The following is a 27,848-nucleotide window of genomic DNA, read 5'->3' as shown; positions in this document are numbered from 1 at the left end:
CACAAAACTTAAATCTTTGGTTATTCGTACCTTCATTGAGGAAATGAAATCGGATGAGAGACGCCATTTCCATGCCCGAGAGGACCAGACAGATGCGAGCGTTCTTCTTTGGGAGAGGATAATGCGCATTTGGTGGTTTTGGATTGGGAAAACAAAGTTTTATTCGGCGTCTGTAGAATCATAGTCGCCACGATCACTTTTCCGATGCTGATCAAGACCACCGAATCTCTGTTCTGCTTCTTCTCGACGTGTCTCTCCATCGTCGCCGATCAAACCCAGCCTGATCGATTTTTTTGAATTGGACTGATCTAAAACCCAGAATATCTGCTATTCAAATTCGGTCCCAATCAATAAAAAGGTAAACATTTGATTGGTTTTTCTCTTTAGTCGTAGTCGATTTTCAGAGTTACCATTTGTGGAATTTGGCAAATCCTGTTCATTTAGGAAAAAAATGGAACTTTTTCTCAAAGGCGTATCCTTTTTATTAAGAGAGAAGAAGAAGAGCATCTACGATTTTAGGGGTTTTTGGAGTGAGAAAAAAAAAATCAAGACTTCGATCAATGAGAAGTGCGAATTCTGTGAGCATGATTGCTAAAAGCGAAGAAGAGAACCCGTCGGCAAATCAGGGAGATTCTTCGCATATTTCGCGAGATGTGAACGAATCTAAAACCCTAGTCGAAGAAGATTTTGAAACAAAGGAAGCGGAAGCAGAAGAGGAAGAGAGTGGAGAGTGCCGTGCATGCAAGTACATAAAGGAAGGTGTGTGCAAGGAATCATGGATAGCATTGACGAAGTGCGTGGATGATGAAGCCGAAGCTGAAGAAGAAGAAGAAGAGAGTAACAACGCACCGAAATGCAGCGAGCTCAGAATGAAGTTCATGACTTGTATGTTTGATAACCCTGTCTACTATGCGCCCATTATTTCTGGCCAAGGCTCGAGTGGTTGCGAGGATGATAAGCGAGCTTCAAGCCGAGAAGGAGGCCGTTTTGGCTGGTGAGGCTACAGCCATTGCTAAGGCCTTGAGCAAGTTCCAAACAGAGGTGGAGGAGGAGCCCCTTCTGCCTGCTGAGGTTGCGGCCATTGCTAAGGCGTTTCAAGATTTGGAAGCGGAGAAGAAGGAGAAGGAAGCAAAGAGAAACGAGTAATCTATCAGAATTCGATGATGGTCCTGGTAATATCTTTTATGAGCATTTCATAGACTGAGTTTTTTTTTTCTCTTGTCTTGGTGGAATTTACAATCTTGGGTTATGCAGTTTGATGCAATTCTACAACTCTGTTATATTATTAAATCACCTTCTTCTGCCAAAAACTAGTTATCCTTTTGTTGGTAGTCGTAGCCGTAGTTGAACCCGGTCCAACCACCGGGTCTGTCTGGTTTTAAAAACGCTGGTGACTAACACATAAGCAAAGGCGCATCCTTGTTTCTTTGCTTACTTCGTTAACATAAATCAATGAGTAATCAAATCATTAGGTACAATTAAGAAAATGCAGAGAGAATGCTCTTGATCGACTCTCTTAGATCATTATCTGTTGCATAAAATAACTCACCGATCCACCATTAAGTGTTAACCAAGACCGAACCTTGTATAGGCACTGTAAAATAAGTTACAGGTATAATGAAAATATGGTTAAACATGGTGGCTTATAACACAGATTATAGAATTGGCTCTACCAGTTAATGGTGGTTGTTCCTCAATTTTTGTTTAGTTATATTTGGACTATAGGGTGAAAATATCTTCAAGATTTTTGCTTTTCAAGTGGTGTAAACTCTAAATATCTCAGGTTGAAGATAGATATTGTTTTGGATTGGTCTAAAGATATTAACTTATTTTGTTCTCTTTGTTATTATGTTTTTTTATTAATATTTAAAATATATATATATATATATATTGAGAAAAAAAATATAAAAAAATATTATATCAGATCAGGCTTCAATGGGCCCTTTCAGCGGCCCAATATAAAACTTATCTTACACACCTTTTTGTTATGTTCTGTCCAAATAACTCTAACGTGTCTTGCAACTCACTAATGCAATTAACAAAAAAAAATCTAATAAATATTCTTCATTTAATGTATTCGGTTGCATCACTGAGTCACGGAGACAGTAGGACATTTTTGATTTCTCACGGGTGAGATCAATTTCTCATATATATATATACTATTTTATTTTTAGTTTTTCTGTTCCAATATCCAAATACTGGTACCAAATTGAATCCAAAGATAATTGGCTGCGCTTGCATTAACTTATTTCAATATCTTCTTTACTCTTTAGATATGTCCTAAAAATAGAATAGAAGAATTGCTGAGTCAGAACTTGATATTCGGACGTAATTTCCGGATAAAGAGTATCGGACAATCGCTTTAACTCACCGATAATATCACAGCCGTCGATTTCATTAATGTTAAGGGCAAAACAGGAAAACAGAAAAAAAACAACCTGGCTTACGTCACATCAGTATCTGACTAATTCTTAATTACCCCTACTTAATCTAAAAATTACACTGTTTTATCTAATTCTTATATATATCTTTTCTATTTTATCCAAGTTTACAAAGTTCTCGGTTACATAAACTGAGTTTCCCATAGATTCCTTCGATTCGTATTTCTTAGCAAATTTTCCAGGTGGGTTTTAGTTTTTTCCTTATTCACTGCAGCGATAGTTGATTTCGATTTTACTCTAAGAACTGGGTTTTGGGTTTGATCTTTCGATTTTGGAATTGCTTTAGTTTCATGATTCAGACTATGAAGAAAGTAGAGATTTTGTTGCTCCTTCTCTGCTTAAACGCAGCGTCATTTCTAGTGGTAAGACTTATCAAAAGCTCAGTTTTTTTTTTCCCTTGCGATCAGTAAAAACATATCTTGAGCTTTCAAATTTTATTTGATTTGATTCGTGTGAAGTCTGCTGATCCACCAACATGTCCTGCGGATTTGGGAGGGAAGTGCAGTGATGGTTCTGATGATTGGGAAGGAGAGTTCTTCCCTGAAATCCCTCAAATTAAGTATGAGGTAAGTAACGATAAAACCCATATTTTTGTGAAATTTCTTATGATCATCGCTGAAATTCGAGTAGTTACTAGTGATTCAGCTGGGATTTATTGCATGAGTTAGATGAATTTTTGATTGTTCCACGAAATTTTTCCAGGGGCCTTCGAGCAAGAACCCACTTGCTTACAGGTGGTATAACGCTGAAGAGGAGATTCTTGGCAAGAAAATGAAGGTATGTAACTTTCTTCTGTTCTTTCTTGCAACATTTTGACCATGTTTTAATGATGTTATGTTTTTGTCCTCTTGAATTTTGGAACAGGACTGGTTTAGATTCAGTGTTGCGTTTTGGCATACTTTCCGTGGGACTGGAGGTGACCCATTTGGTGCGGCTACAAAGTATTGGCCGTGGGAAGATGGTACCAACTCTGTGGCTATGGCTAAGAGAAGAAGTAAGTAAAGATCTGTTTCTATGTTGCTTGTTTATCTTCATTTCCGAGTTAAATTTTTCTTTCTCTGATATTGTGCTTGAGTGAGTGAGTTCCTAAATGTTGTTTGATGCTGAAAATACAGTGAGAGCCAACTTTGAGTTCTTGAAGAAACTTGGAGTTGATTGGTGGTGTTTCCATGACAGAGACATAGCCCCTGATGGCAATACACTTGAGGTAACTCGAGCTTCCGAAAAACATCATGACGGTACTTTCAAGCGCTTGTAACCTATATTTACTCCTTTTTCTGCAGGAATCTAACAAAAATTTGGATGAAGTTATTGAACTTGCCAAAGAACTCCAAAAGGTGATAATTTCCCATGTCTTACTATGGCTTCTGTAGTTCATATGTCCTCCAACACAGGCTCATGTATCATTTTGATGAAACACTATCTTGTTGCCACATTACCTTTAGTTTGATGTGCTGAGGAAACGGTTCTTATTTCCCTTCAAATGCAGGGAAGCAAGATTCGACCGTTGTGGGGAACAGCTCAGCTGTTCTTGCATCCTCGTTACATGCACGGAGGAGCAACAAGCTCTGAGGTTGGAGTATATGCTTACGCTGCTGCTCAGGTTAAGAAAGCCATGGAGGTGACACATTACTTGGGCGGTGAAAACTATGTTTTCTGGGGTGGTCGTGAAGGTTATCAGACGCTATTGAACACTGATATGGGAAGAGAGCTCGACCATATGGCCAGATTCTTTGAAGCTGCTGTTGCTTACAAGAAGAAGATTGGTTTCAACGGTAAGTCTTCTTCTGCGTCCTCTTGTTCTGTGATAAGTCGTATGTTAATTATTGCAATATAATCTTGTATTCTCCAGGCACGCTTTTAATCGAGCCGAAGCCTCAAGAACCCACCAAGCACCAGTATGACTGGGATGCTGCAACAGCTGCCAACTTCCTGAGGAAATACGGACTTATTGACGAGTTTAAACTCAACATTGAGTGTAACCACGCCACGCTTTCTGGGCACACCTGTCACCACGAGCTTGAAACTGCAAGACTTAATGGTTTACTTGGGAACATTGATGCAAACACTGGCGATGCTCAAACTGGTAATTGTTTTTTTCCAGCTCTCTTGACTATCAGTGTCTCTTATCTAGATTCTGACTGAACAACGTTCTCTCATTGTCTCAATCAGGGTGGGATACAGATCAGTTTCTTACAGATGTTGGAGAAGCAACCATGGTTATGATGAGTGTCATCAGAAATGTATGCAAAACAAAAACTCATTCTCTCGCCAATAGTAGTTTCAGATGGAATATCATAATAATAGCATATGTTCATCTCTTGTCTATTTTATGAAATAGGGTGGGATTGCTCCAGGAGGCTTCAACTTTGACGCCAAACTGTAAGAGCATTTCTTGATTACCAGTGTTTTTGCTGTTTCATACAAACTTTAACTCAGAAAGAAGCTTATAATGTTTGATTTAACAGGCGAAGAGAGAGTACAGATGTTGAAGACTTGTTCATTGCTCATATTAGTGGAATGGACACAATCGCTCGTGGACTAAGAAATGCAGTCAAGATCTTGGAGGTTAGTTATTATCCCATTTCTCCTCAAAGAATCAAAGAGTGTAGCTTTATCGATTAACTTGGTCGGTGTGTGATGGTGATTGGTTAAAAGGAGGGAAGACTAAGTGAATTGGTACGCAAGAGATATTCAAGTTGGGACTCTGAGATAGGGAAGCAAATAGAAGAAGGAAAAGCAGATTTCGAGTATCTTGAGAAGAAGGCTAAAGAGTTTGGAGAGCCAAAGGTTCCTTCCGCTAAACAGGTACAAGTTTCTTACTATCAAAAACATAATTCTGCTTTTGTTTCGTTAAACTCACAAACTCATAATGATATTACAAAACACTGCAGGAACTCGCTGAGATGATTTTCCAGTCAGCAATGTAGAAGAAAAAGAAGGCTTTCCCTCTTATCTTTGAGAAGTTTGAAAACTGCAGAAAAATAAAGAATCAACAAGCTGTTTAGAGAGGTTGGTTTTAATTAGTTTCAGTTTATGTACTATGCGTTCACACTCTTACCCCAAATCGAATAAGAAAAACTGTTTGGATCTTACTAGAAATTTAATGAAGGTTTCTGTGACAAAGCCCAAAGCCTTATTCGTTCCATCTTTATCTATATCTTTGTGATCCATTCTTTGTAAACCATCTTTTTTTTCTATATCTTTGTGATCCCTTCTTTGTAAATAAAGTTGTTGTATACTTGTATCTACTACAATGTTTCTTCTTTTTGTCGTACTACAATGCTTCTTGACTTCTTCTATTAGATCTCAAACAAATTATAACAAGATAAAAGAGTGGTTTTTTTTAATCAACTGAGTGGTATTATAAAACCAAATTTTGTATAGCGATATACGCTTTCATTGAAATTTGTTTTCTTATCTTGTGTGCAAGTACTTTAAAAAAAAAAAAAAAAGATTCTTCAAATTAGCATTATTTAGATTAACGCTAACATTCATATTGAAATAGAGAGAGTTCTTACCTAACATTAACATAATTCATTCATTACTAGATACGAACTGGTTTTAAATTTGAAAATCAACGTTAACTTTCTTATACAGGATAACATCGGAATATGACACAGCTTTTGTATCTTATAGCAAAAATAATGGCTGAAAAGAAAATAATTTCTTTTAAAGGAGAAGAAAACCTCGAAGTGGCCACAAAATCTTTGAAACCTAGATAACATAGGTTGAAAAAAGTATACGGAATTGATATCCGTTATTGCTATGAAATAGCTGTGATAGACTTTGTTATAACATTTCTAATTTGCGACGACCTTGATGTAAAAATTACAATAATTGAGCCTTTTCTCGTCATGTAAATGATGGAATCCAATTGTTATCATCCAATTTCTAGAAATTTTCATACTTTGTTGTTGACGAATCATGTTTTTTCTTCTTTTAGAAAAAGGGTCGGCAAAAAGTAGCAAGTCTTTTCTTTTGTCGATTGTGGCCGAAAGTCGAGTCTCGTGAAAGGTCGCATTATCATAAATGGTAATAGTATAGTATTATCTTGTATATCCCATAATTGTTCCTCTTTTTATTTGACTATTCATTCACTTTTACGCAGAGAAAATTTCATTTCACTGTATAAACCAACTTGAATCATTCCGCAGTGGAGTTTGCATATTAGAATTATTTAGAAACGAAGTGAACATTATCTATTGGATTCACTTTCACCTAATAAAATTGGATTGACTAAAAGATTATTATTAATATAATTGTCTTTTTCAACTGCGTTCGCTCACTCTCACCTAACAGCATTACAACTTGGTGATCTTTTCATTTTTGTCACGTGACTACACGTCTATACGTTTTAAGTTTAAACGGCAAATTAAGCTCTTTTCAGATTTTCTTTTTTCAAAATACATGTAAGATTTTCGTAATAAGAAACACAAAAGGAGAATCGTGTAGAAATTTTCTGTAATTATATTTTTTAGTGGATCCTCTAGGAGTTTATATGAGACTTATGAGTATAGTCTGAAGAAATGTAATTGGTTTGCTACTTTAAAAATTCACAGGTCCATTTCCTTTGGACCTAGGTCCATGAATAATCTATATAATTTTCGTCAATATTATATTTGTAATGACAATATGAGGATGAAGGAAGACATAAGAGAATAAGATTAAACTACTGAAGTTGAAAATGAGTATGTTATTGGATTAATTGAGTTTTCTAACCACTTATCAGTTTGATGACTAATACTAATAGTCTAATACACGACCTTCCAACTCTCACACGTGTTACTCGAAATCAGAAGATGCTTACACGTATCGGATTATTTGCTATACTGGCAAGATCAGCTCACCGACTTTCCTTTGAGGGAAAGTCTTGTCTTAATTTTTAAATGTGATTTTTCAATTGTTGCTTCGCTGAATCTCATAATTAGCAAGTTTATGAAGGCATCGTGATGTGAGTGATTAGGTCAACGTTCAATGTACAGTTCAAATCAGTATATTAATGTATGCATTTGTATAATTAGTTTAATTATATATCAACATTGTAGTATTAATTACTATTTATGTTTTAGTGCGGTACTCGGAGCTGGCTCGACTGAATGAGTTACCGCCATTTCAATCCTTAAATTCATAGACTCATAGAAACACAGTCCCATGTTATCTACATTTAAAAAGATAGTGGTAAGAAAATGATGATAATAAGAGTTTTTTTTTTATCATAAGTTTGATGATGATATTTAATAGTGAATGTAATAAATAGGAATATGCAAAGTGTAGTAATATCTGTAAGTCTGTAACATCTATGTAATAGTAATAGATGATAATAAATCACCGGGTATTTTTTTCATCGATTAATATGGTAAGAACTTCATATCACTCGAGCAACCCAAAGCTTCTAACAGACTTAACAGTACATAACTAACGAAAAATTACAACTAGATGTCCATATTTTATGGAATCAGATTAACTAGACTCCATCGCAATTTAAAGCAACAACTTTTAACAATTAAGAGTGTGGACCACTAGCAAAATTTATTTCGACCGGACTGCGCTACAGTCAACAGTCTCAAAAACTAATAATCATTCATAGCAAAAATGGGCTCATTTAATTATTAAGTAGTTTATGAAAGAAAACAGTTTGAAAAGCCAAAATGTCATACTAGTATATTAGAAGATATAAGGATTGTAGACTAAATTCAAAGGTTTATTGAAACATGTTTTTTTGGGTTAAAAATTGAATCAAGTTGTTATATAAACAGTTGTAATATCTAAGCAGAATTAATTAACGTGAAAATGGTTAATGATAATATAAGTAGATTACGTGAATAGCCGACGCAAGGCATGACGTTTTCTGCATGCTGACACGCAAGGTTACGTTGTTTTGAATCAAAGGGTTTAGGGACTGTAAAATTAACCTGTTCGATGTTAAATGGTTCTGATGCCAAGACGCGGTTCAGTTTTCTAAACCGGATCGGAAGTGATATAAGTTTTCTTAATTAAAACCAGTAACTAACGACATATCCAACACATTTTTCCGTACTGCCTACACTGATTCTGACAATTCCGCATTCATTACTATATAATTCGACGGGTGTGATAAGTTAAATAATTCCATTACTGCTTTGCTGTAACAAAAAATAGTAATAGTCCATTCCTGCTTAAGTTGATTCTGACCTTTTCGCACCACTAACGCCAAACCGATATTTTTTTTTTTTTTTTTTTTAACACCAATTAACCGATATATTTTCTAAAAAACTTGTTTGAAGATTATGTTAATATTGTGATGAGGTAATATATACATTTTCGAATTGTGGTTGAATAGCAAATATCTTTCAGTACATTTACATTGAACCTATTGTTGTTGACTCAGAGTTGATCCAGTATCAGAAATCCTTTTTTTTAATGACAATATCAGAAGTCCTATTGCTAAAAAATCATGTTGAAATAAAAAAATATCAACCATTATATATTATATATACATTTTTAAATAGAGAATACTGACAATTTCTTCCACTAGTTAGATTTTTAAATTGACGATAAAATCTGGATGGGGTCGATTCGAGTAATGTACAGTGCATTCAGTGCCAAAAACAGCAGAACTTTTTTGCGTGTATCTTATGTCGGAAGATATGTCATAAAGATATATATCATTGGCTGTTAAAATAAAGCGAACTGTCAGATAAAAATCTATGCATTAGTAGTATTTGTATTTTAGATATATGTTACCAGACGGTCCAGACCTGAACCTAAAATATGTATATATATATATATATTATCAGATTTGAACCCAAAAAAAAATATATATATATATTAATTTGTTACCGGTATGTGTGAATATACTATATAGTAAGCAACCGCTTTAAAATAACACATTGTAAAAGTATACTGATTTCCATTTTACTGTTTATTCTTCGTGAGACTTAAAAACCAGATTATAAGATATATTTTTTTAATTTAAAATACTGCTAACTAACTGTTATATTAAAGTATAGCCATTCGACCAAAAAATAAATAAAAAGTAAGCCAATATTTAACTGCAAAGACTTAAAATATTAAGAAACATACACGTACACTACTATTTATACAATCACTTTTATAAAGAAAAGTTAACGTATTCTTATATCATAAGTGATAAAATGGTCTGAGATCCTCCTCCTCAGTCTTATGTTTATGGATTAATATCATAAGTGTTTTTCATAATTTAGTGTTTTAACTCAAACTAACTTTAGTTCAAACGTGAATGTCATATACAATTCTTTCCAAATTGTATATAGGGCTCATGTATATACAACAATAGTTGTCCTACCCTTTTCTCAAAAAAATAAACATATATATATATATATGAATAATAATAGTACAGTTGTCCTGCAAAAATAGGTCTCTTATGAAGTGAACGTCGAACACGTTGCTTTATAACACACTACAAAATACATCTTGCTGAAATAATAGTACAATATATTACCGAATCTTCATTACTAAAACTGTAAAACGAAGTCTAAAGCGAAGATATATATTTTATGATTTCTCGAAGTCAAAGTTTCTGAAATTAGAAAGAAAAACCAAATTTTGCTTCATGCCGGACTAGATTTTTTTTTTTTTTTTTGGGTTTCTGACTGCCAAACTAAGATAACGAACGCTAAATCATGCCGACCATCCTGTCATTTTCCTCAGTCTCAAAATTCCAATAATATCCCTTACACGAAGGGCCCTATCCAAACACAATACGATCATACAACTACATAAGCCAACAACTACGGAACCATAACTTATTAATATAATTGTTTAATTATTTTTTCCTTCTAAGAAGATAAGTATACATTTCTTGAACTGGATCATCAATTTTACTACTTGAAGCGGAAACAAAGATTCTTTTAGTAGCAATGCAAACAAACATGGAGCATGGGAACAAGTTCGTTAATCTTTGAAAGAGATTGTAAAACCCTTATTGACGTTCTCCAAAAAAATTAAAAGGACTTCCAGAACGAAAATATTTGCCATGATATAATTGGAGAAACAAATTTTTGACTTGTTTTTTCCAACATACGATAAGATCGAACAATAATCCGACATATCTTCGAACACAACATGGACCTCCAACTTCTGATTTTTTTACACCTTTGTATTCACATTTTTGTAATTATTCAAAACTGTTTATTCGGATTATATGTAACATCTTTTTAATATAATCGTTTTTTCGTAAAATAAGAAAACATAACTTCAAATATTTTTTCATTTACTTTCTTGTTCAAACAAAATATTTTTCATTAACTTCTTCAAGTTGATCAAAGCTGGGAAGAAGATAATTTTCAGTTTCTTTTCCTACATATATAGATACTGAATTACTTAATTTCCGAGATAACTGAAACCTTTTGATAAACTACTTGAATTGTTGTTTGTCAAGGCTATTTATCAGAAAACATACGTATCATGCAATATTTACATAAATTGGACAGTTGAAACCATTTTTTAAAACGGTAATTACAATCAGCTCATCACTAGATAAAGAAGACGGTCAACTTATCACTACCAAAATACAATTATGGCTAGTTTAATCGGTTAACTGAAACTGATTTCGTTGAATCCAAGCTCGAAAGAAAACAACTCTAGGTTTGGACACTTTCACTACAAGAATCGAAAATGCTTTGCTTATTTCATTCATACCGTATTTTCCAAGTTATAATTAAAAAAAAAATCCTTGTTTAATAATTAGTTTGGTGAGAGAATAATAAGAGTCATTTCACAAAAATTCTAAATCTTGTCAAAGGAGACGATAAGCTAGTGTCGATCGTTAAAAGAAATTCTTTCTATTATTATAACTTTAAAGAAGAAAACAGCAAATTAAAAACATTAAAAAATAGATTAAATCTACTCAAAATATCACACAAAATTATGCTGTGGTAGCAGAAAATAAAATATTTAAGAATTAAAGACATTCCGACATTAAATCTAAAAGAAAAAAGAATATATACAGGATACAGCCCAATTCTTTTTAATATTTAGCTGGTTTATTGTCAGCCTAATTTTCTTTTCTACGAGACATATTTCTCCATGGGTAAGGAAACTAGAAAAATAAGAATATGAAGACCCATACCATAATTCGACTTTAGAATCATATTTTATGTGGATATAATTATTCCACGTGTCAAATGACAATTCGATAATACATACAGTTTCTTTCTGTCTGACTGGACATGACAGATCATCTAAGCAAATCAAATACCCAACTCTCACACATTCTCAAACTTTAGTTTCCAAAAACTTAAGAGAGATTTGTGAATTTTAAATTAAGAAAGAAAAAAAAACAGTAGAGAGAGAAGTTAATGGGATTCGGCTTAAAGAGCATCAAATCAATCTCCGGCGGGTGGGGCGCGGCGGCGCGTTCCTGTGACGCTTGTAAATCAGTAGCCGCCACCGTGTTCTGCCGAGTTGACTCAGCTTTCTTATGCATCACTTGTGACACAAGGATCCACTCGTTCACGCGCCACGAGCGCGTGTGGGTCTGCGAAGTCTGCGAACAAGCTCCCGCCGCCGTCACCTGCAAAGCCGACGCCGCCGCGTTATGCGTCACCTGCGACTCCGATATCCACTCGGCTAATCCACTAGCTAGCCGCCATGAACGTGTCCCCGTCGAGTCTTTCTTCGACTCCGCCGAAACCGCCGTCGCGAAAATCTCAGCTTCGACGTTTGGGGTTCTCGGGTCAGGGACCACCGTCGATTTAAGCGCCGTTCCGGTGATGGGTCACTCCGAAGATCTCGGCTTGTGCCCGTGGCTGCTCCCTAACGACTTTAACGAACCGGCTAAAGTCGAGATCGGAACCGAAATGAAATCTTCCGACTTTATGTTTTCCGATTTCGATCGGCTCATCGATTTCGAGTACCCAAACTCCTTCAACCATCAGCCGCCGCATAACAGCGCCGGAGCAGACAGCCTCGTTCCGGTTCAGACCAAAACAGAGCCTCTCCCATTAACTAACAACGATCATTGTTTCGACATAGATTTCTGCAGATCAAAGCTCTCTGCTTTCACCTACCCATCCCAATCAATCAGCCACAGTGTAAACTCCCTCCGTCAAAATTCCTCTGCTTTCAATCACAAAACTGTTGGGTATTCAGAAAAATGTTGACTTTGGTTTCGAAAAATTTTCAGGTTTCGACTTCGTCTCTCGAATACGGTGTGGTTCCTGACGGGAACACATCCGTCTCGGAAATCTCGATTCCGTTTAAACGGAGCACGATCACTGGTTCGACGGCGACAACCGGAGATCAAGCGAGCTCCATGGATAGGGAGGCTAGGGTTCTGAGGTACAGAGAGAAGCGAAAGAACAGGAGATTCGAGAAGACGATCCGTTACGCTTCAAGGAAAGCTTATGCAGAGTCACGGCCAAGGATCAAAGGCCGATTCGCGAAACGAACAGAGACCGAAAACGACGACGTTTTCCTTAGCCACGTGTACGCATCAGCCGCTCAGTACGGTGTCGTACCGACGTTCTGATTTCCAATCTACGGTGGAAGTTTTTAAAAAGAATCACCTGCCGACTTCACCGTTGATTTACTGTTGGTGTATAATAATTATAGTGAGTCTTACCGTAGACAAACAATCTTATCCTCTCTACAGCTTCACCCGTTTTTACTTTTTTTTTCCTGTTTTACTTTCTCTCTCACTGCCACTGTAACTTTTTTTTTCTTCTATTTATGTATGCTTATTTTTATTTAGCAAAATGATATAAACTCATATAATTTGGTAATTATATATTTTCTATTGGCTGATGTTGTCTGGTCTCTATATTTGTTGACGGAGATTAGGTGGAGTTTAGCTTTTTTAATTATTTTGAGCCTCAAATCCTTGCTATTTTATCTAAACAAACGATATGAAAATAAAGATAGCGGGAATTTTTTAGGTCAATAAGACTTGTACTTTTCCCTTCATGCACCGGCAGCAACTTTGGGAGTTAAAAAATAAAATTTTAAGAAGTAAAACATACGTATATATTGAAACGGACTATCCAATCTACTGTTGAGATATTATTATATTTTTTCTCCCTGTTAGATTGTTTTAAGAGTCGTGTATGTATGTAATATTGTTATTGTATATTCCAATATATCTGGAACTTTCGCAGATTGATGATAATAGGCTCTAACTTTTTTCGGGAAGTCGGAGGAAAAGTAGGAAGAATGCAATTAATGGTTTTGTCCGAAACTTCATAAACTTTGCCTTTTGGGTTTCTGTAGAGCCAATCTTTATCTCCAATGCAGGAACGTGATTATTGTTGTCAGATAAAGTCAAAGTCAATTTGGAACTATGATGTTTTGTCGTAAGTCATCAGTGATTTATTGATTTATAGTATCTCCAATAGTCATTAGATATTTGATTCGCGGAGTAGTCGATTTTTTCAGTGAATTTGCCACCTTTTATCATTCATCCAACCATGCATAAAATTTGAAAATTTATCTGAGTATATACTATTTGTTAATTACTCGTATCTGTCGTGTCATAATCATCATTGATAACTGTATTTGTTGTGTGTATAAAAGCTTCATTTGTTAGATAACTAATAGTGATAAAATGTTCACATCGCAAATTTTTTTTTTAACTGATATGTTACATCACAAAATTGCAAGTTACAATATGCAAAGACGCTGTCATTACATGTTTTGGTTACATGACTGCTTCTTTGCGATGAGTTTAAGATTTTTTATACATTAAAATATGTTACAAAAATAGCAACTTATTCTGCTAAATATGTCCATAATCAACTAACAAAAAAAAACATAATTTTCTAAACTCATGCACACAATTCACTCAAACCCTATAATAATCTACAGTTTTATAGGAAGCTAGTAACTTCTTATGAGATCTATATCAAGTTTCGTGAAATTGTAAATACCCATGATCAATAATTTTGGATTGCAATAGGTGAATGAGACCTCTGCCGTCCAAGTGGGTTTTAGAGACCTTGATGCAAGGGGCAACTTAGGCATGATATTTGTTTGGAAGGTAGCTTAAGATTTGCAAATAGTGGCTACGAATGCTTTGGCTTTGGGGCCACATATATACAATCATAACAACGTTAATAATAGCGCATTAAAGCAAAGTTCTGACAATACATAGAACTAAAGTTTTGATTTATTAAACAAAAAACAAATAATTAAAAGTTCGATGTTGAGTGTCACGGATAATTTGGGTAAGTGTGGTGGTTTTCTCTCGATTAACCTCAAATTAAGCTCGTTAGGTGAATTATACCAAACTAATTGTCTATTGCATATTAGTCATATGATTATTAGTCTTATTAATTTCAATAAATTTGTTAACACATTTCTAATTAAGTTTGCATGGTAACGCGTCTAACTCACGTGTTAATGCAGATTTCATTGTAGCTATTTTAAATTGTTTATTTTTGTAAAACACTTTGGACTTAAAACGAAACATGTTAAATAACACCGCCTGAATACATATTGAACGGATTAACACCAGGGGCGTACGGACCTACTTATAAATTAGGGGTCATTTCTTCCTTATTACAACAAATATCGTTAGCTAAAATTATTAGTTTCTTCCTTACAACAAATCTCATTAAGTGACCCCTAATAATTTTGTATTTGAGCCCGTTTCCATTCCTTACACCTTATTTCAAAAAGAAAACTTCATCCTTTTCTTGTTTTTAGTAGAAAAAAAAAAGAATCAAAGGAATCTAATCTCTATTTTTATCTTCTAGATATTATAACTTATATAATTTCTCATTAAATGCGATTTGATTACTTTTACATATAATTTGTTCTTACCTTAAGATATATGAAAAGTTTTATGCGATAGATTTATTTATTTTGTCTAGATTTTCAAAATGTGGATTATGTAAGATAAACCATGACACTGGATCATACAGTTTTGAGAAAAAGATTACAAAGTGAAATGAAGCTTAAGGTTCATTAGATGAACCAGATACAATCGAGACTTCCACTTCCATTGGCTTGAATGATTTGGTTGAAAGAGAACTTAACTAAGTCCACTACGTTTTCCACGTTCTCGGTTTCCACGACCACGATCTACAGTTTTCCAGATCATCATTTTAACTTTTGTTGATAATTTAACCAGTCTTAATAATTGATCGCTTATATATAAGTAATAATACCTTTATAATCATGACTCGTGAGTCGTGAGTTTTGGAAACCATCTTTTTGTCAAACCAAGCGATCTATATTATGTAAAATCCTACCAATGTTATAAAAAAGGAGGTTATAAAGATAAAAGATTAAAGAGACATATTGTCACATTTAAAGGGAAAAAACTTCTTAACAGTTGAAACGTGAAACAAACAATAAATCGGGAGGTTATTTGTTGGCTCCTTGAAAGTGGGACCTGGTGGCCCAAAGTGGGTCCGAAATGGACTGGGTCGAAGAGGGGACAAGTGGAGGGTCCGACCACACCCTAACCACGTGCATCGCCGGCCCAAGGGCTTCTTTCGTGGTCCACTTCTGCAACTTAATCCCTATCCTTTTTTTTATAAACCCTATCAGCTGATCCGGTCGGCTCCGGTAGGAACGTACCGAAATGCTATAGTGTGGACTTCTCCCTAGTTTAACGATTCAACGGACACCATGAGCTTCGAGCGAACTCGAGTCAACGGACCATGAGATCCATAAAATCCAATTGGACCACCACACTACTTGTCCCGAGTTTGAAATGCCTTTCGACTAATGTCAGGAGGTAAACAGATCGCCTGTTACTGAACTATCAGGCAAACTACTTGGGTCTTTGGCCCAAACCCAGACTTCTCACATAATTATATTTTTTGTTTTCAAGGAGAATCGAACCTGGATGAAGTGGTGCAACACCCCAAACAACCCTTCTTTACCACTGGATCACAACGATGCGGGCCTTAATCCCTATCCTAACAGTTCCCATTTTCCACTTGATAAAACATTGTAAATGCGAAAAAATAGAAAGCTAACAAAAAGAAGTAACGACAAGCCATGGCTTACTTGTTCTTACATTGTCTAGCTGATTTTTTTTTATAGAATTTACTAGATATATGGAGGTCAGGACAAGAAAAAAAAACAAACTCTTATTTTTTGGCTTCAACGCCAAAATATTTTTAGTAAACCTCAATTGATGTATCGATATTTGATATTTCCCATTATTAGATATGTTATTACAAATCCCACCCAAAATATGTCACCATTTATATCCAGACTTTTGCTTTCTTTTCTTCTTGAATAGTATATGCTATTACAAATTCACCAGAAAAACTGTCACCATTTAGATCCATACTATTGCTTTCTTTTCTTATTGGAGTAAAGTGCTACTGCTTTGTTTTTATAAAATATTTTTATTCGGTAACGACAAATTCATCTATCTTATTCAACTCACACACACACACACATAATATCAGTTCTGCATAATATATGTAATACAATAAACATTTTCTTTATCTAAAAGAAAGATGTTGAGGTTTGTTTGGGCTAGCTCTGTTCATTGAGTTTATAGAACACTTAATTCTTAAAAATTCAAACCATAAGTATTGGAGAAATAGTGTCTTAGTTCTTTCTCAAAACTGAAAACAATATATTGTATACTATGTTTTAGTTTTGTGTCTCATGCATGCTATTTTTATCTTCTTAAGAGGCAAATAAACTAAACAGTCTTTGTTTAAAATTTGATAGTAACTTATTTCTATATAGTTGTGAATCTTGATATGGATGAAACCCCGTAAAATCTCATAAAGATACAAAAGAATGAGACGAAAAAAATCTATAAGAAAAAATCTAGTTGATACTAGAAATTAGAGAAAAACAAAATTAAAAGAAAAAAAAGAACAAAAAAAACAAATATTAAAAGGAAGAATCCAAAGGAACATCATATCCGAAAATCATAGAATAGTCATCCCATTCATCGTTATCCTCATCTTCATTAGTCATATCCTTAGGCATTCTCCAGCTCTTTGCAATCTCAGCCTCATTCCCATTTGTGAGCAACTCCAATACCTTTACGTACACAACACACAATGGATTCCATGAGGTTTCTGGACCGTTTGGTTCTAATATATTAAGTACGATTGATATCAAATATGTAACCAACCTGAGTCATGGTAGGTCGTAATATCGGAGATTGTTGAACACAATGCGAAGCTGTAAGGACAAGCCTGTTCATCTGTTGTTCGTCATACTTATCTTCCAATTTCGGATCAACCAACTCTCTTGTGTTACCTGATCCCATCGCCGGCTTTGCCTGTTTACCATTAGATTGTTTCCATCAATATATAATGGTTGATATTAGGAATTATAATCTAAAACAAGAAGAGATGTAAGAAAAACGATATGAAGTAATTCACTCATTTATCTTGGAAACGTATGAAACTTAATAATTCAGTCAAATTAGGTCGAGGGAAAAAGGCAACATTTGGCCATGTGACAGTAAAACATGTTAGTGGTCAAAAAGTCAACAAGGAATCTCTAAGCCAACCAGAGGGTTTCGTTTCGTGTCTTACAAGAAAAAGTAGGTATATGATTAGAATTATACCCATAAGAGAATGTGTTTCTGAGAGGGATTAACCGGTCTTCGTCCGCTAATGATCTCTAGAAGGAGAATACCAAATGCATAGATGTCAGTTTTCTCATCTACGGTTCCTTGCATCAAGGATTCAGGTGCTAGATAACCGAACGTTCCTTCAACCGGTATAACCGCATGGTGAGTCCATTTGTTAGGCAACCATTTCGCCAATCCAAAATCAGTTATCTGCACAATCATAATCATATCCAATATTCACACACACACACATATATATATAGACCGAATCCGAATTGCTTTTAGGACAAGAAAGCTCACCTGCGGTTCGTAATCAGGTCCAAGTAAAACGTTGGAAGATTTGATATCACGGTGAATGATTCGATGGCTGCAGCGTGTGTGAAGATAATGAAGCCCTCGAGCAACTCCAATCGCAATCTTGTACCGTATAGGCCAATCTAACAACCCGTTATCTTTATCTGTTCCGATTTTATTTCCAGCATTCCAAAACCAAATCTATTGTTAAAACTGTGTATTGTCTTTATAACAGGATTGTAATATAACGAAAACATCAGAGTCATAAGTTAGGTTACCGTGTAACGCGGAGTACAAGTTTCCGTTCTCAGAGAATCTGAAGACAAGATAGAGACCTTTCTCAACACAACAACCTAAGAGGTGAGCTGTGTTGGGATGAGAGACATGACTTATGATGCCTAATTCCGTAAGAAACTCTTTCTCCTTGTTCATGTCACCACTCTCTTTCGTTAGTCTCTTCACTGCGATTCTTCTTCCATCCCATAGATCTCCTCTATACACTTCAGAGTACCCTCCTATGCCTACTATGTTATCTGAAATTCAACCAAAAAAACTTAGATAATTCTTTAAGAAAAGTTTCAATCATTTTTTTCTTGGGTTAATGCATTTGAACCAAAGTTTTAAACTTTTGGTCTCTCTAATAATCTAATATGCTTACGTACCTTGATGAAAATCATTTGTGGCTTTAGAGATCTCGTTGTAAGTAAAGCATTGAATTAGAGGTTGAGGTTTGGGGTTGTTTTTGGTCTCGTTTCTTCTCCATTTCCTCAAAGGAGAGTTCATGATAAGAGAAGATATGAATCTGTATGGAGACATTGGCTTATGTTTGAGTATTTCTGAAGGCGAAGCGGAGCTGGAAGAAACCATTGAACCGTTGAAACTTGAAGCATCATCACCTGAAGAGCTAATTGAATCTCTCGATAGAGTGTTTAATATGCTGCGCGGTGAATACTTCTCACTCTTTATGTCTATAGAAAGAACATCTTTGTTTGTTAGTTGAATCCGCTAATAAATCTTAGTAGCAAACATAAATGGAATATTCTTATGATCTAACCTCGAGAAATCGTTGAGGCAGAGTAGCAATCTCTATGCGGTTTTCTTTGATTTCCAACTAAAACAACAGAGCAACTTGATGGAGCAAAGTCGGAGACATATCGTGTGATCTCATTCCATATTCTACATGAGGGAAACACACAAGGATTATGAATTGGGTCATAAATTTTTTTAAACGAGCTGGAAAATGTCCGGTTATTAATTACCTGAATACGTGAGTTGTTGGTCGGGAAAGAACAAGATAGTGAGCAGAAATCGACTTGACTTCATCGATTAGTCCTCTTCCAATGTTTGAGCTAAACCCTACTTTGGCTTCCAAATTCACCTATTAAGTTGGAAAAACAAATTTAAATTATACCAATAATTGTGATTATTTACTTTTTAGGGAACATATTATAAGCCTAATATATTGTGATAACAGTATGTATTTCTGTGTGTGAGCTGAGAGCACGCGCGTTTTCCTCTGTTTCGATGCCAACGGTCCTGAGAATTCACGCGCGTGACCTCGATTTGTTATTGGTGCGCCTGCAATTCTTCATTCCCACTTTACCTTTGTACACCACACGTGTGTGAAAGAATCGATTTCTTTTTTTTTTAGTTCTCATAGAAAATAAAGTGTTTTTTGGGAAAAGAAAATAACGCATTTGCTGGGTTTTAGATGGGCTTAGTATCACCATTAACACTAATTCCTTCGAAAAGTTCAATAAGTCAAATTACAAATTTACATCGTGTTCAGGTTTTTGATCGGCTTTATTTGAACAATTCTCTTATCAAAAAGAGTCGAAGTTTCAATCTTTATGGATTCAGAAAAATCAATTCTCATGGATGTAGAAAAATCATAATTGATTTATTTTTGTTAGTTTTTTTTTTTTTTTGGTGAGTTTCACGCTGAATGAGTAGGAATTATCCTCACTGAAAACTCTGAAATTCATTACGTTTCTCTCGTTAAGATTACCCAAAGTCCGGTTTAGTTCGGTTTATAATGTCACATTTTTAACATCGGTTTTAAATGTACTTTAGACCAAATTAGAAAGAAAAAAAAGGGGGAAAATGGTCGTACTTGGTTCTGGCAACAAGTGTAAGCGAACTCGCCAAGCATGGAGATAACATGTGCTTTGGCACAACGAATTTGAGTTCTCTTCTTCTTCTTCATGGGTAGCTTTCTCGGCTCCTCACCCACTGCAACAACAACGTTTTAATTTCCTAATTATTCATATGATCAACTACGGAAAAAAAGAAACAGAGAAAATTAGGTATATATTTATCCTAACCAAGAAGATGAAGAGCAACAACAGTGTCACTTGGTTTAGCAAGAATATTGATGGCCCAAGACAGAACATTTTGGCTCTCGTCGGGGTCCAACGAGATCGCCACAAGTATCTTGTTACTAATACTACCTTCTTCTGAAGAAGATATCATTTGCATTGGCACTTTGTTCTTTTGTCTCACTCTAATTAAGGTCGGCAATTTTTAGAACACAATGATTCTATACAGTTTGAAGAAGAAGATAAGTGTTTTTGTTTTGTTTCTGATAGATAGAGTAAGAAGAAGAGAGACGTTTCGAGATTAATAAAGAGTGTGGAAAAGGGATGATCATTGCATGAGATAATCATTAGCTGTGTGTATGAGTCTTGACGAAGAAGCATAAAGCGCCATTAATTATGGCCTATGATATTCAAATCCAGTTATCTGTATATTATTTTGGCATAATGTTACTCAAGCATCAAAAGTTAAAGTTTAGAGCTAGAGTTAAAAAAAAAAAAAATTCTTTTAGTGGTTTATCAAAACTCTGATTTAGATTCATAACTCAGAGTTTGAATTCGATGTGATGCTCGTCTTTAGTTCAGCGTTCGAAGTCATGAATGTGTTTAATATGATAATTAGTTGATAATATTTTTGTTTTTAAAGCCGGATTATTTAAAGATGTAATAAAGAAATTAATTGTGTTGGTCACTGAAAACTATATGTAAATTTATGGAAAAAGGTATAAGTTTTTGCTCGATATTAGCAGCTAAACCTATCGATCGAAAATTCGTTGAGTATCAATAAAACATACACAGGCAGAAACTGTTGTTGGAAATCAAATGCTAGTCTAAAGCTAAACAAACATAAAATATTATACTTTGTAAAATATTATATAAAAATAAGGATAGATTAGAGACAATGATGATATTTGAAGTGAATGTGGTTGGATGATTTGTGGTCTAAGCAAAGGCCAAAGGGACAAAAGGATGTGTTCTGTTGTTGTTTGTAAGTGGTCTCATCTCATGTTCTTGATTTAGTCTTCCTCTCAAAGCCATTGTTGCTCTTTGGCGCCTCTGCTTTCTTATTATATCTTATAATCTTGTTTATCATTCATATAAAAGAATGATTAAATGGTAGTTTAGGATCAATGATCTGAAGAATACATAGTTAGTATGAAAGAAATGAAAAGAAATATTGTTTTCAAAGGGTTGGTAGAGAAAAGTGTGAGCCTTGGATGGCAATCCAAAAGGGGGAAGATATATATTTAACTTTTTACAATGAATGAGACTTTGAGAAGAAATTAAGTACACAATAATTAATTAGATACTACAATTAAAATTGATTTTAAGGGTCATAATAGAAATGGACCAAAAGGTACTATCAACAAACAAGACGTTGAATCATATAATTACATGTGCAATTATTCACCCAAGAATACTTGGCTTTGTTTGTCTTATACTACACAACACTAACCCCCGTACACATCACACACGTGCATTTGATCTCGCAAACTCGGGGTCTTCGGACAACACTGGAATATGAATTTAACGACTTAAGACTAATAATATTCTGTTTATTATTCTTTTCTGTTTTTTTTTTTTTTTGTGGGTTTTTCCTGTCGTCCTCCTGATCGTTCTTTGGCTTTTGAAATTTTTTTCTTTTTTTCTTTTATACACAAAGACAAGATAGCAAACTCTCTAAGATTAAAGATCCAAGATTCAAGTGTGTTCACTGTAATTTTAACTATGGTTCGACATAAAAAATGTTACAAGAAAGGAAAATCTAGAATACTAGTCCGACTCATTGTTTTCAGTTAAATTTCAGATATTTATGTTAAAATTAACTATCATGGAGTTTAAATCGGCCCGGTTAACACAATTTTATTGTTTGCTACATTCCTTTTTGGTAAAAATAAGATAGTTAATGAATTTATGACCCTTTTCCCATTAATTATCGGTTAGATTCATGTTGGCCCAAAGTTTGTGTGAGGGAACAAAGTGAATATAACCACAAATGGGGCCAAATCAAACCTAATATCGGCAGACTTTTGTTTCACGACCCAATAACCAATATATTGTGATGGTCCAGAAACCTTTTGACATCTAAAATCGGGATAAACATACTGTATGTCGTATCCGGATTATCTGAATAGCGGTCGGTAGTTTGAGATGTGTCCTTCAATTTTTGACATTGTAAAATAATCTCGTTTTTAAAAAAAAAAAAATTTAATGTTAAATTATATTCAACAGAAAAATAATAGTTCCTTATAACTTTTTCTAAATGTTTTTATGGTTTACAAATTGAACTGTATTGCAAAAATAATGGTTTACAAATTGAACTTTCTAAGTCAAATGATCGAGACAAATCTCGTTAATTTTAAACTGACAGTCAAAACATCTTACCCACCAAGTCAGCTAACAACGCACATATATGTTAGTTTCAAATGATATAAATTCGAGAAGGATGCGAGTTTATGCCATGTCCTCTAAACTATAGCCTCTATCATTAGACTACAGACGCATATCAAAAAATATTTTTAATAGTTTCTCTACCGACAGAAATAAAACCCTAAAACCTTCAAACGCAAATGCAATGAAACCACTAGAGTCACTACTCACTAGACCACAAGCCCCTCAGAAATTTACAGTAGTAGGAAGGATAATAGGTAATCCATTTAAATAGCATGATTTGGCAACAACTGTTTGACAGTTAATCACAAAACTTAAATAATCTACGAACGTAAATGATGACTCCCTATTATAGTATTGGTAATCCATTTAGATAGCGTGATTTAAACATACAAATGATTGTATATTTAAAGAAGCCGTAGCTTCAAAGTAATTGAAAGTAGAAACCTAGCTAGGTCTAGAAGATAAGATTGGCATTAGGAAAAACAAAACCCTATGGATGTTGACAACTCTCTCAAAATTGAGAAATACTACTCATAATTTAATTTATACTAGAAATTATGCTACAAGGAAATAAATCAACACACTTAGGCCATCGATTTGACCTAACTGCTTCACCTCGCCGCATCAGAGACACCTATGAGAATTTAGTTCCGACTATCTTCTACACGTGCCTCCACACGTGCCTATGGTGCTGCCTTCACTTTTCTGACCTGGAGAAGACCCGGAACCTCTGCAATTTGTTTTCTTTTGCTTTCTCCCTCAAACCACTTGTCACATTTATCCCACGTAAAATACATGAACTGGACCTGACCATAACAGTACAATTTTCATCATACTAATCACTTTTTCTTTTGGGGATGAAATATAATCATTCGAAGTCTCAGATACTTTGTTTTTTAGAAATATATTTACTAATTTTCCATTCAAAGTCTCAGGTAGTTAATTTTTTTTAGAAATATATTCACTATCTTCCATCCAAAGTCTCATATATTTTACAGTTTTTCCCGGATTTTTCCTTCGTGACCTAGAAATGGAACAAAACTGATAAATTACAAACTCTGACAACTAAAAAACCTAACATTGCAAAACTGAGAGATTAAAAATCATTAAATAACATCGTTAATACAACACCTCTTTATAATCCAATCCCAATTCCATTTTTTTGTTTCCAAATTTTCCACCACCGTAAGATTCAGATAATTATATCTCATCATGTAGTGAGCTCTGACCCGACCCGATTTCCCGATGCAACCGGGTCAGATGCAAACAATTTCTGAAAAGAACTGTTCACAAAAGACGATCCTCTGTTTTTCTCTTTACGTGCTCTGTTTTTTCAATGTGTCACACCGTTACTTTCGCTACTCTGTTTCACCATCTGATCACTACGATCCACGTCATCATCACCGTCATCATCGTTACAAGTGCAGCTTTTTTCCGCCGGCGTCGCCAAGTAAGTGGGTTTTACATTTCCGGCCATAATCACCAAGAATTTCTCCGGCAAAGCTACAGGCTTCACCGCCTTTTCGGGTTTCCCATCTCCGGCCTCGAGATCTCTCTCTCTGCTCTGATTTTCCTCGCCGTCGAGATAACCGGAGAGACGCCAGTAAGAGCAAGCGAGGATCAGAAGAGCAAAAGCGATGAGACCAAGCATCGCCGCTAAACCACCGAAGAGATACGGAACCGGTGAATGCCACGGCGAGTGAGGTCCTCCCATGGTGGTTCTATTTCCGTCGATGTTTTCTCTCGGAGGGTAATACTGTCTTCCTTCCATTTTTTTAGACTGAGAGAAAGAAAGAGAGTAAGAGCAGAAAATTTTTGTTTTTGAGTTTTTTTTTTTAATCAAATAAAATGTTTTGGTGAGAGGAGGAGAAGTGTGACGATGGGATTTATAGAAGAGAGCTAGCGAATTAACGTTGTGGATTGTGTGTGACGTATCATCAATTTTTATTATTTTGCGTATGAGATTCTTTTTGGTTCGCTTTTCTTTTTTTTTTAAAGATAATAATTTTCTGTGTTTTGTATTGTAGTTTAGAAAAAAAGAAAAAACAATGAATTCAGTTTATGTTTATCAGTTATCATTAATGATGATTATGTGGAGTCGTGACGTGAGTACATAACTCTGCTTGTATCGTTTTTGTACCGTTTGGTAAAGTAATAGAGGTGATGCTTCCAAACGGATTAACTGCTGTAATTAAGTTTGTAATTAATACTACTTCCATACTTTTAAGACCAAATAAGTTTTTCTATAAAAGGAAGTTTATGTATGATGAATCAGCAAACACACTTAATTCTAGTACGTATTTAATTTTTTTTTGCGACTTTTGCGGTTGAAGAGATTTAAAATCAATCACAGTTTCTACAACCAGCTAGTTCTACAGTTTCTAAAATCACTTACAAAGCTTGAATAATTCACATACCAATAGTATATACTTATTTTTCTAGAGTTAATTAGATGTGTATTTTTTATTCACATCCATAATTAATATAAAAAATTTGTTAAAATAAAAAACCTATTAAAGAACTTAGGAGTATGTTGAGACTCTAATTTTATGCGTATAGATAATGTTATGTGTGTATCTATATATAAATATAGCGAGACGTGTAATTATGAGTTTGCGTTGGTTAGTTAGGTGATCAGTTGGGACCCAAGTTAAGGTGGTGTGTTTCTTAATTAGTATCCCTTACTACTTTTAAGCTTAATCAGTGGATGATTTCGAAAAATATCTTCGATTCAATCATACTTTGAAGATAAACAAAGGAATTTAATAAAGTAATCATTTATTGTAACACTTAAACACTGTATTAGATAATTAAAGCAATCATTTATTGTAACACTGAAACACTGTTTTAGATAATTAACAACCATCTACATAGTGTCGAATCCACTAAAATAACCTCGCATAAAATATTGCATGACTTTATGTGAATATCTTCTTAGTAGTTATGTTATACTTTAGTAGTCTCAGTGAACAACTAAGCAGGTTAATTAAGAGCTTAAGAGAAACATCTACTGGATTGATAATTGGAAACATGAGTCATGAAATTGATATGCATGTTTAACTAGGAAAACACACAAATCCAATGATTTAATTAAAGAACCCTCTAAGGAAGAGGGAGGGTTTAAGAGGCATTAAGGGAAACGAGATAACGACAAGCGACTGACAGAAAACGGGTCCTTTAAAGCCGCTAAAATTAGGTTAGCGATGCAAACGTGAAGTGATAGCAGCAAACGTTATAACCGTTAACGCCAAACAAATAAAGTGAACCGTTACCTAAAACAACTAAAAATACATGTTTCTTTTCTTACTTCGATCTATTGTATATAATTAATAACCAATATTTATAAGGAAAAAAAATAACAATAACCAACCATTATTGCAGCTGGAACATATTGATCTTGATCAATCAGTGGAAAACAAGGTTACAAGACTCACAGATGCTCAAATGTGTAAAGTAACTTATTTTTTCAATTATTATATGATCGAAACACCTGATAGCGTTTACTTTTTGTTTTGTTTCTTAAAAGATTGTGAAAACGTTTACTTTTATTCTAAACCAGCTAATCGATCTAATATAAGAAAACAAATTGATGGGAAAACTAAAATTAGAGCTTTTCTTGTTTAATCTTTTATTTTATGCCTATGAACCTGAATTTAAACCAAACTTATAAAAAACTGATTTTTTTTTTACTTACCATGATAATAAGTCAATTCTTTTATTTATCCTGATACTACTATTCAGAGGCGTGCTTACTATGTAGTGAAAAAGGCCGTCGCCTCAAGCCCCCAATATATGTAAATTTTTTAGAGCCTCCATTTTCAAATAAGGTGGTTAAATGTTTTAAGCTTGGTCGTGAGTTTGTTTTCTTATTTTTGTTAATTAATTATGAAATAGATAAAAAAAGAAAATAATAGATTTAGGAAATTAATTAAGATTACGTTCTCCCAACAAGTTTAGGAAATTGATTAAGATTTGCTTATGATATTTTAAAATAAGATCAAAACCTTAAAGCCCAAGAGAAGAAAAAAAAAATCCTTAATATGAGTAAATGGTAATTTGGTCATTTTTTCTTCACCCTAGACTTAAAGATTTCGGCCCCCTCCCTATATAAAGGCTAGCCACCTTCTTCTGAGAGACACAAATAGTTAACGCAGTGAAACTCTATAAAAACCTTTGCAATATCAGTTTAAAATTAGTCCGAGTGAGGGTTTTGCTGAGTCGTTTGCCAGCAACTCAGATCGAGCTAAGTGCTGATCTTCATACCTCTGAAAAGATCTTGCTGCAAGGAATCCATAACAGTTTGCAGATCATAAATCCGAGGTAAGCTCCGTTTTTTACGAGAGCTGAAAGTTGGCGAAAAATCATTTTTTCTGCAAACCCAAAAAATTCTGCAAATCTGATTTTTTTCAGTTTCGCAGAGCCAACTTGAGAGAAGTTTATTTAATTTTAACAAAACAAATTTTAGACAATAAATGAATATTTAATGAGTTTTATTCTTATTAAAAGTCGTTAAGTGCTTGTAAATCAAGCTAGGTTTAAACCGCAAGATTAGGGTGTTTTAAACTTCTTCAAAATTTCAGAGACATCTTTACTTCACCTTTTTTATTCTTTTGTTTCAAATATTTGTTCTATATATTTTTCTATGAGAATGTTGATTTGTTATATTGTTTATTTTCATCTTTGATTTTAGAAAAGATGCCTCCAAAAACGTATCCAAGTGGAGCAAAAAAGAGGCAAAAAAAAAAGAAAGACGAAGCATATTTGAGATCAGTGCAAGGTTCCATTCACAAGTTTCTTATAAAACCTTCAACTAGAAACCCTAATGAATCTGTGAGAATTGATGATGAGTTTGATGATCTAATGGGAGATGAGAATAAACAAGAT

General features: G+C 34.4%; 5 protein-coding genes and 1 long non-coding RNA gene across 6 annotated transcripts; 4 read left to right on the top strand and 2 right to left on the bottom strand.

The window, feature by feature from the left end:
- The first annotated feature begins 12 nt into the window (after positions 1–12).
- Positions 13–1,826, top strand: LOC18016644. The gene is made up of 2 exons (XM_006401121.2): positions 13–358; positions 445–1,826. The coding sequence occupies exon 2, from the start codon at positions 561–563 to the stop codon at positions 996–998; it is 438 nt and encodes a 145-aa protein (XP_006401184.1). The 5' UTR covers positions 13–358; positions 445–560; the 3' UTR covers positions 999–1,826.
- A 702-nt stretch (positions 1,827–2,528) lies between these two features.
- LOC18016643 (xylose isomerase) lies at positions 2,529–5,599 on the top strand. The gene is made up of 14 exons (XM_006401120.2): positions 2,529–2,623; positions 2,728–2,803; positions 2,900–3,007; positions 3,144–3,218; positions 3,306–3,435; positions 3,557–3,648; positions 3,725–3,778; positions 3,931–4,216; positions 4,294–4,527; positions 4,614–4,684; positions 4,783–4,823; positions 4,910–5,009; positions 5,100–5,249; positions 5,336–5,599. Exons 2-14 carry the CDS (start codon positions 2,732–2,734, stop codon positions 5,369–5,371), a joined length of 1,449 nt encoding a protein of 482 aa, XP_006401183.1. The 5' UTR covers positions 2,529–2,623; positions 2,728–2,731; the 3' UTR covers positions 5,372–5,599.
- Positions 5,600–11,676: 6,077 nt separating this feature from the next.
- Positions 11,677–13,206, top strand: LOC18016642 (zinc finger protein CONSTANS-LIKE 5). The gene is made up of 2 exons (XM_006401119.2): positions 11,677–12,496; positions 12,589–13,206. Exons 1-2 carry the CDS (start codon positions 11,762–11,764, stop codon positions 12,931–12,933), a joined length of 1,080 nt encoding a protein of 359 aa, XP_006401182.1. The 5' UTR covers positions 11,677–11,761; the 3' UTR covers positions 12,934–13,206.
- A 3,919-nt stretch (positions 13,207–17,125) lies between these two features.
- Positions 17,126–20,777, bottom strand: LOC18016641 (probable receptor-like serine/threonine-protein kinase At5g57670). The gene is made up of 10 exons (XM_006401118.2): positions 20,580–20,777; positions 20,369–20,487; positions 19,515–19,633; positions 19,310–19,431; positions 18,918–19,223; positions 18,534–18,788; positions 18,262–18,419; positions 17,956–18,171; positions 17,515–17,664; positions 17,126–17,420 (listed from the first exon to the last, which is right to left on the bottom strand). The coding sequence occupies exons 1-10, from the start codon at positions 20,731–20,733 to the stop codon at positions 17,268–17,270; spliced, it is 1,752 nt and encodes a 583-aa protein (XP_006401181.2). The 5' UTR covers positions 20,734–20,777; the 3' UTR covers positions 17,126–17,267.
- On the top strand, positions 17,982–19,308 carry LOC112086730. The gene is made up of 3 exons (XR_002899597.1): positions 17,982–18,123; positions 18,279–18,661; positions 19,098–19,308. It is a non-coding gene; the product is annotated as an uncharacterized LOC112086730 (long non-coding RNA).
- Positions 20,778–23,983: 3,206 nt separating the features above from the next.
- LOC18016640 (protein GLUTAMINE DUMPER 3) lies at positions 23,984–24,817 on the bottom strand. Its single transcript, XM_024156247.1, has one exon. It carries the CDS (start codon positions 24,733–24,735, stop codon positions 24,298–24,300), a length of 438 nt encoding a protein of 145 aa, XP_024012015.1. The 5' UTR covers positions 24,736–24,817; the 3' UTR covers positions 23,984–24,297.
- Between the last annotated feature and the right edge of the window lie 3,031 nt (positions 24,818–27,848).

Source organism: Eutrema salsugineum, unplaced genomic scaffold (assembly GCF_000478725.1).
Source record: "Eutrema salsugineum unplaced genomic scaffold, Eutsalg1_0 scaffold_2, whole genome shotgun sequence".
Classification (NCBI taxonomy): domain Eukaryota; kingdom Viridiplantae; phylum Streptophyta; class Magnoliopsida; order Brassicales; family Brassicaceae; genus Eutrema; species Eutrema salsugineum.
This window is presented reverse-complemented; position numbering and strand designations above follow the sequence as displayed.

Excerpts from the sequence above, each read along its gene's own strand:
- LOC18016644 (XM_006401121.2), top strand. The coding sequence starts at position 561 with ATGAGAAGTGCGAATTCTGTGAGCATGATTGCTAAAAGCGAAGAAGAG.
- LOC18016641 (XM_006401118.2), bottom strand. The coding sequence starts at position 20,733 with ATGCAAATGATATCTTCTTCAGAAGAAGGTAGTATTAGTAACAAGATA. Across the intron at positions 19,432-19,514 it reads CCAACAACTCACGTATTCAG|AATATGGAATGAGATCACAC; the intron begins GTAATTAATAAC and ends TCCCTCATGTAG. Across the intron at positions 17,421-17,514 it reads TACGACCTACCATGACTCAG|GTATTGGAGTTGCTCACAAA; the intron begins GTTGGTTACATA and ends GTGTACGTAAAG.
- LOC18016640 (XM_024156247.1), bottom strand. The coding sequence starts at position 24,735 with ATGGAAGGAAGACAGTATTACCCTCCGAGAGAAAACATCGACGGAAAT.
- LOC18016642 (XM_006401119.2), top strand. The coding sequence starts at position 11,762 with ATGGGATTCGGCTTAAAGAGCATCAAATCAATCTCCGGCGGGTGGGGC. Across the intron at positions 12,497-12,588 it reads CCCAATCAATCAGCCACAGT|GTTTCGACTTCGTCTCTCGA; the intron begins GTAAACTCCCTC and ends AAAAATTTTCAG.
- LOC18016643 (XM_006401120.2), top strand. The coding sequence starts at position 2,732 with ATGATTCAGACTATGAAGAAAGTAGAGATTTTGTTGCTCCTTCTCTGC. Across the intron at positions 3,219-3,305 it reads TTCTTGGCAAGAAAATGAAG|GACTGGTTTAGATTCAGTGT; the intron begins GTATGTAACTTT and ends ATTTTGGAACAG. Across the intron at positions 4,824-4,909 it reads TTCAACTTTGACGCCAAACT|GCGAAGAGAGAGTACAGATG; the intron begins GTAAGAGCATTT and ends TTGATTTAACAG.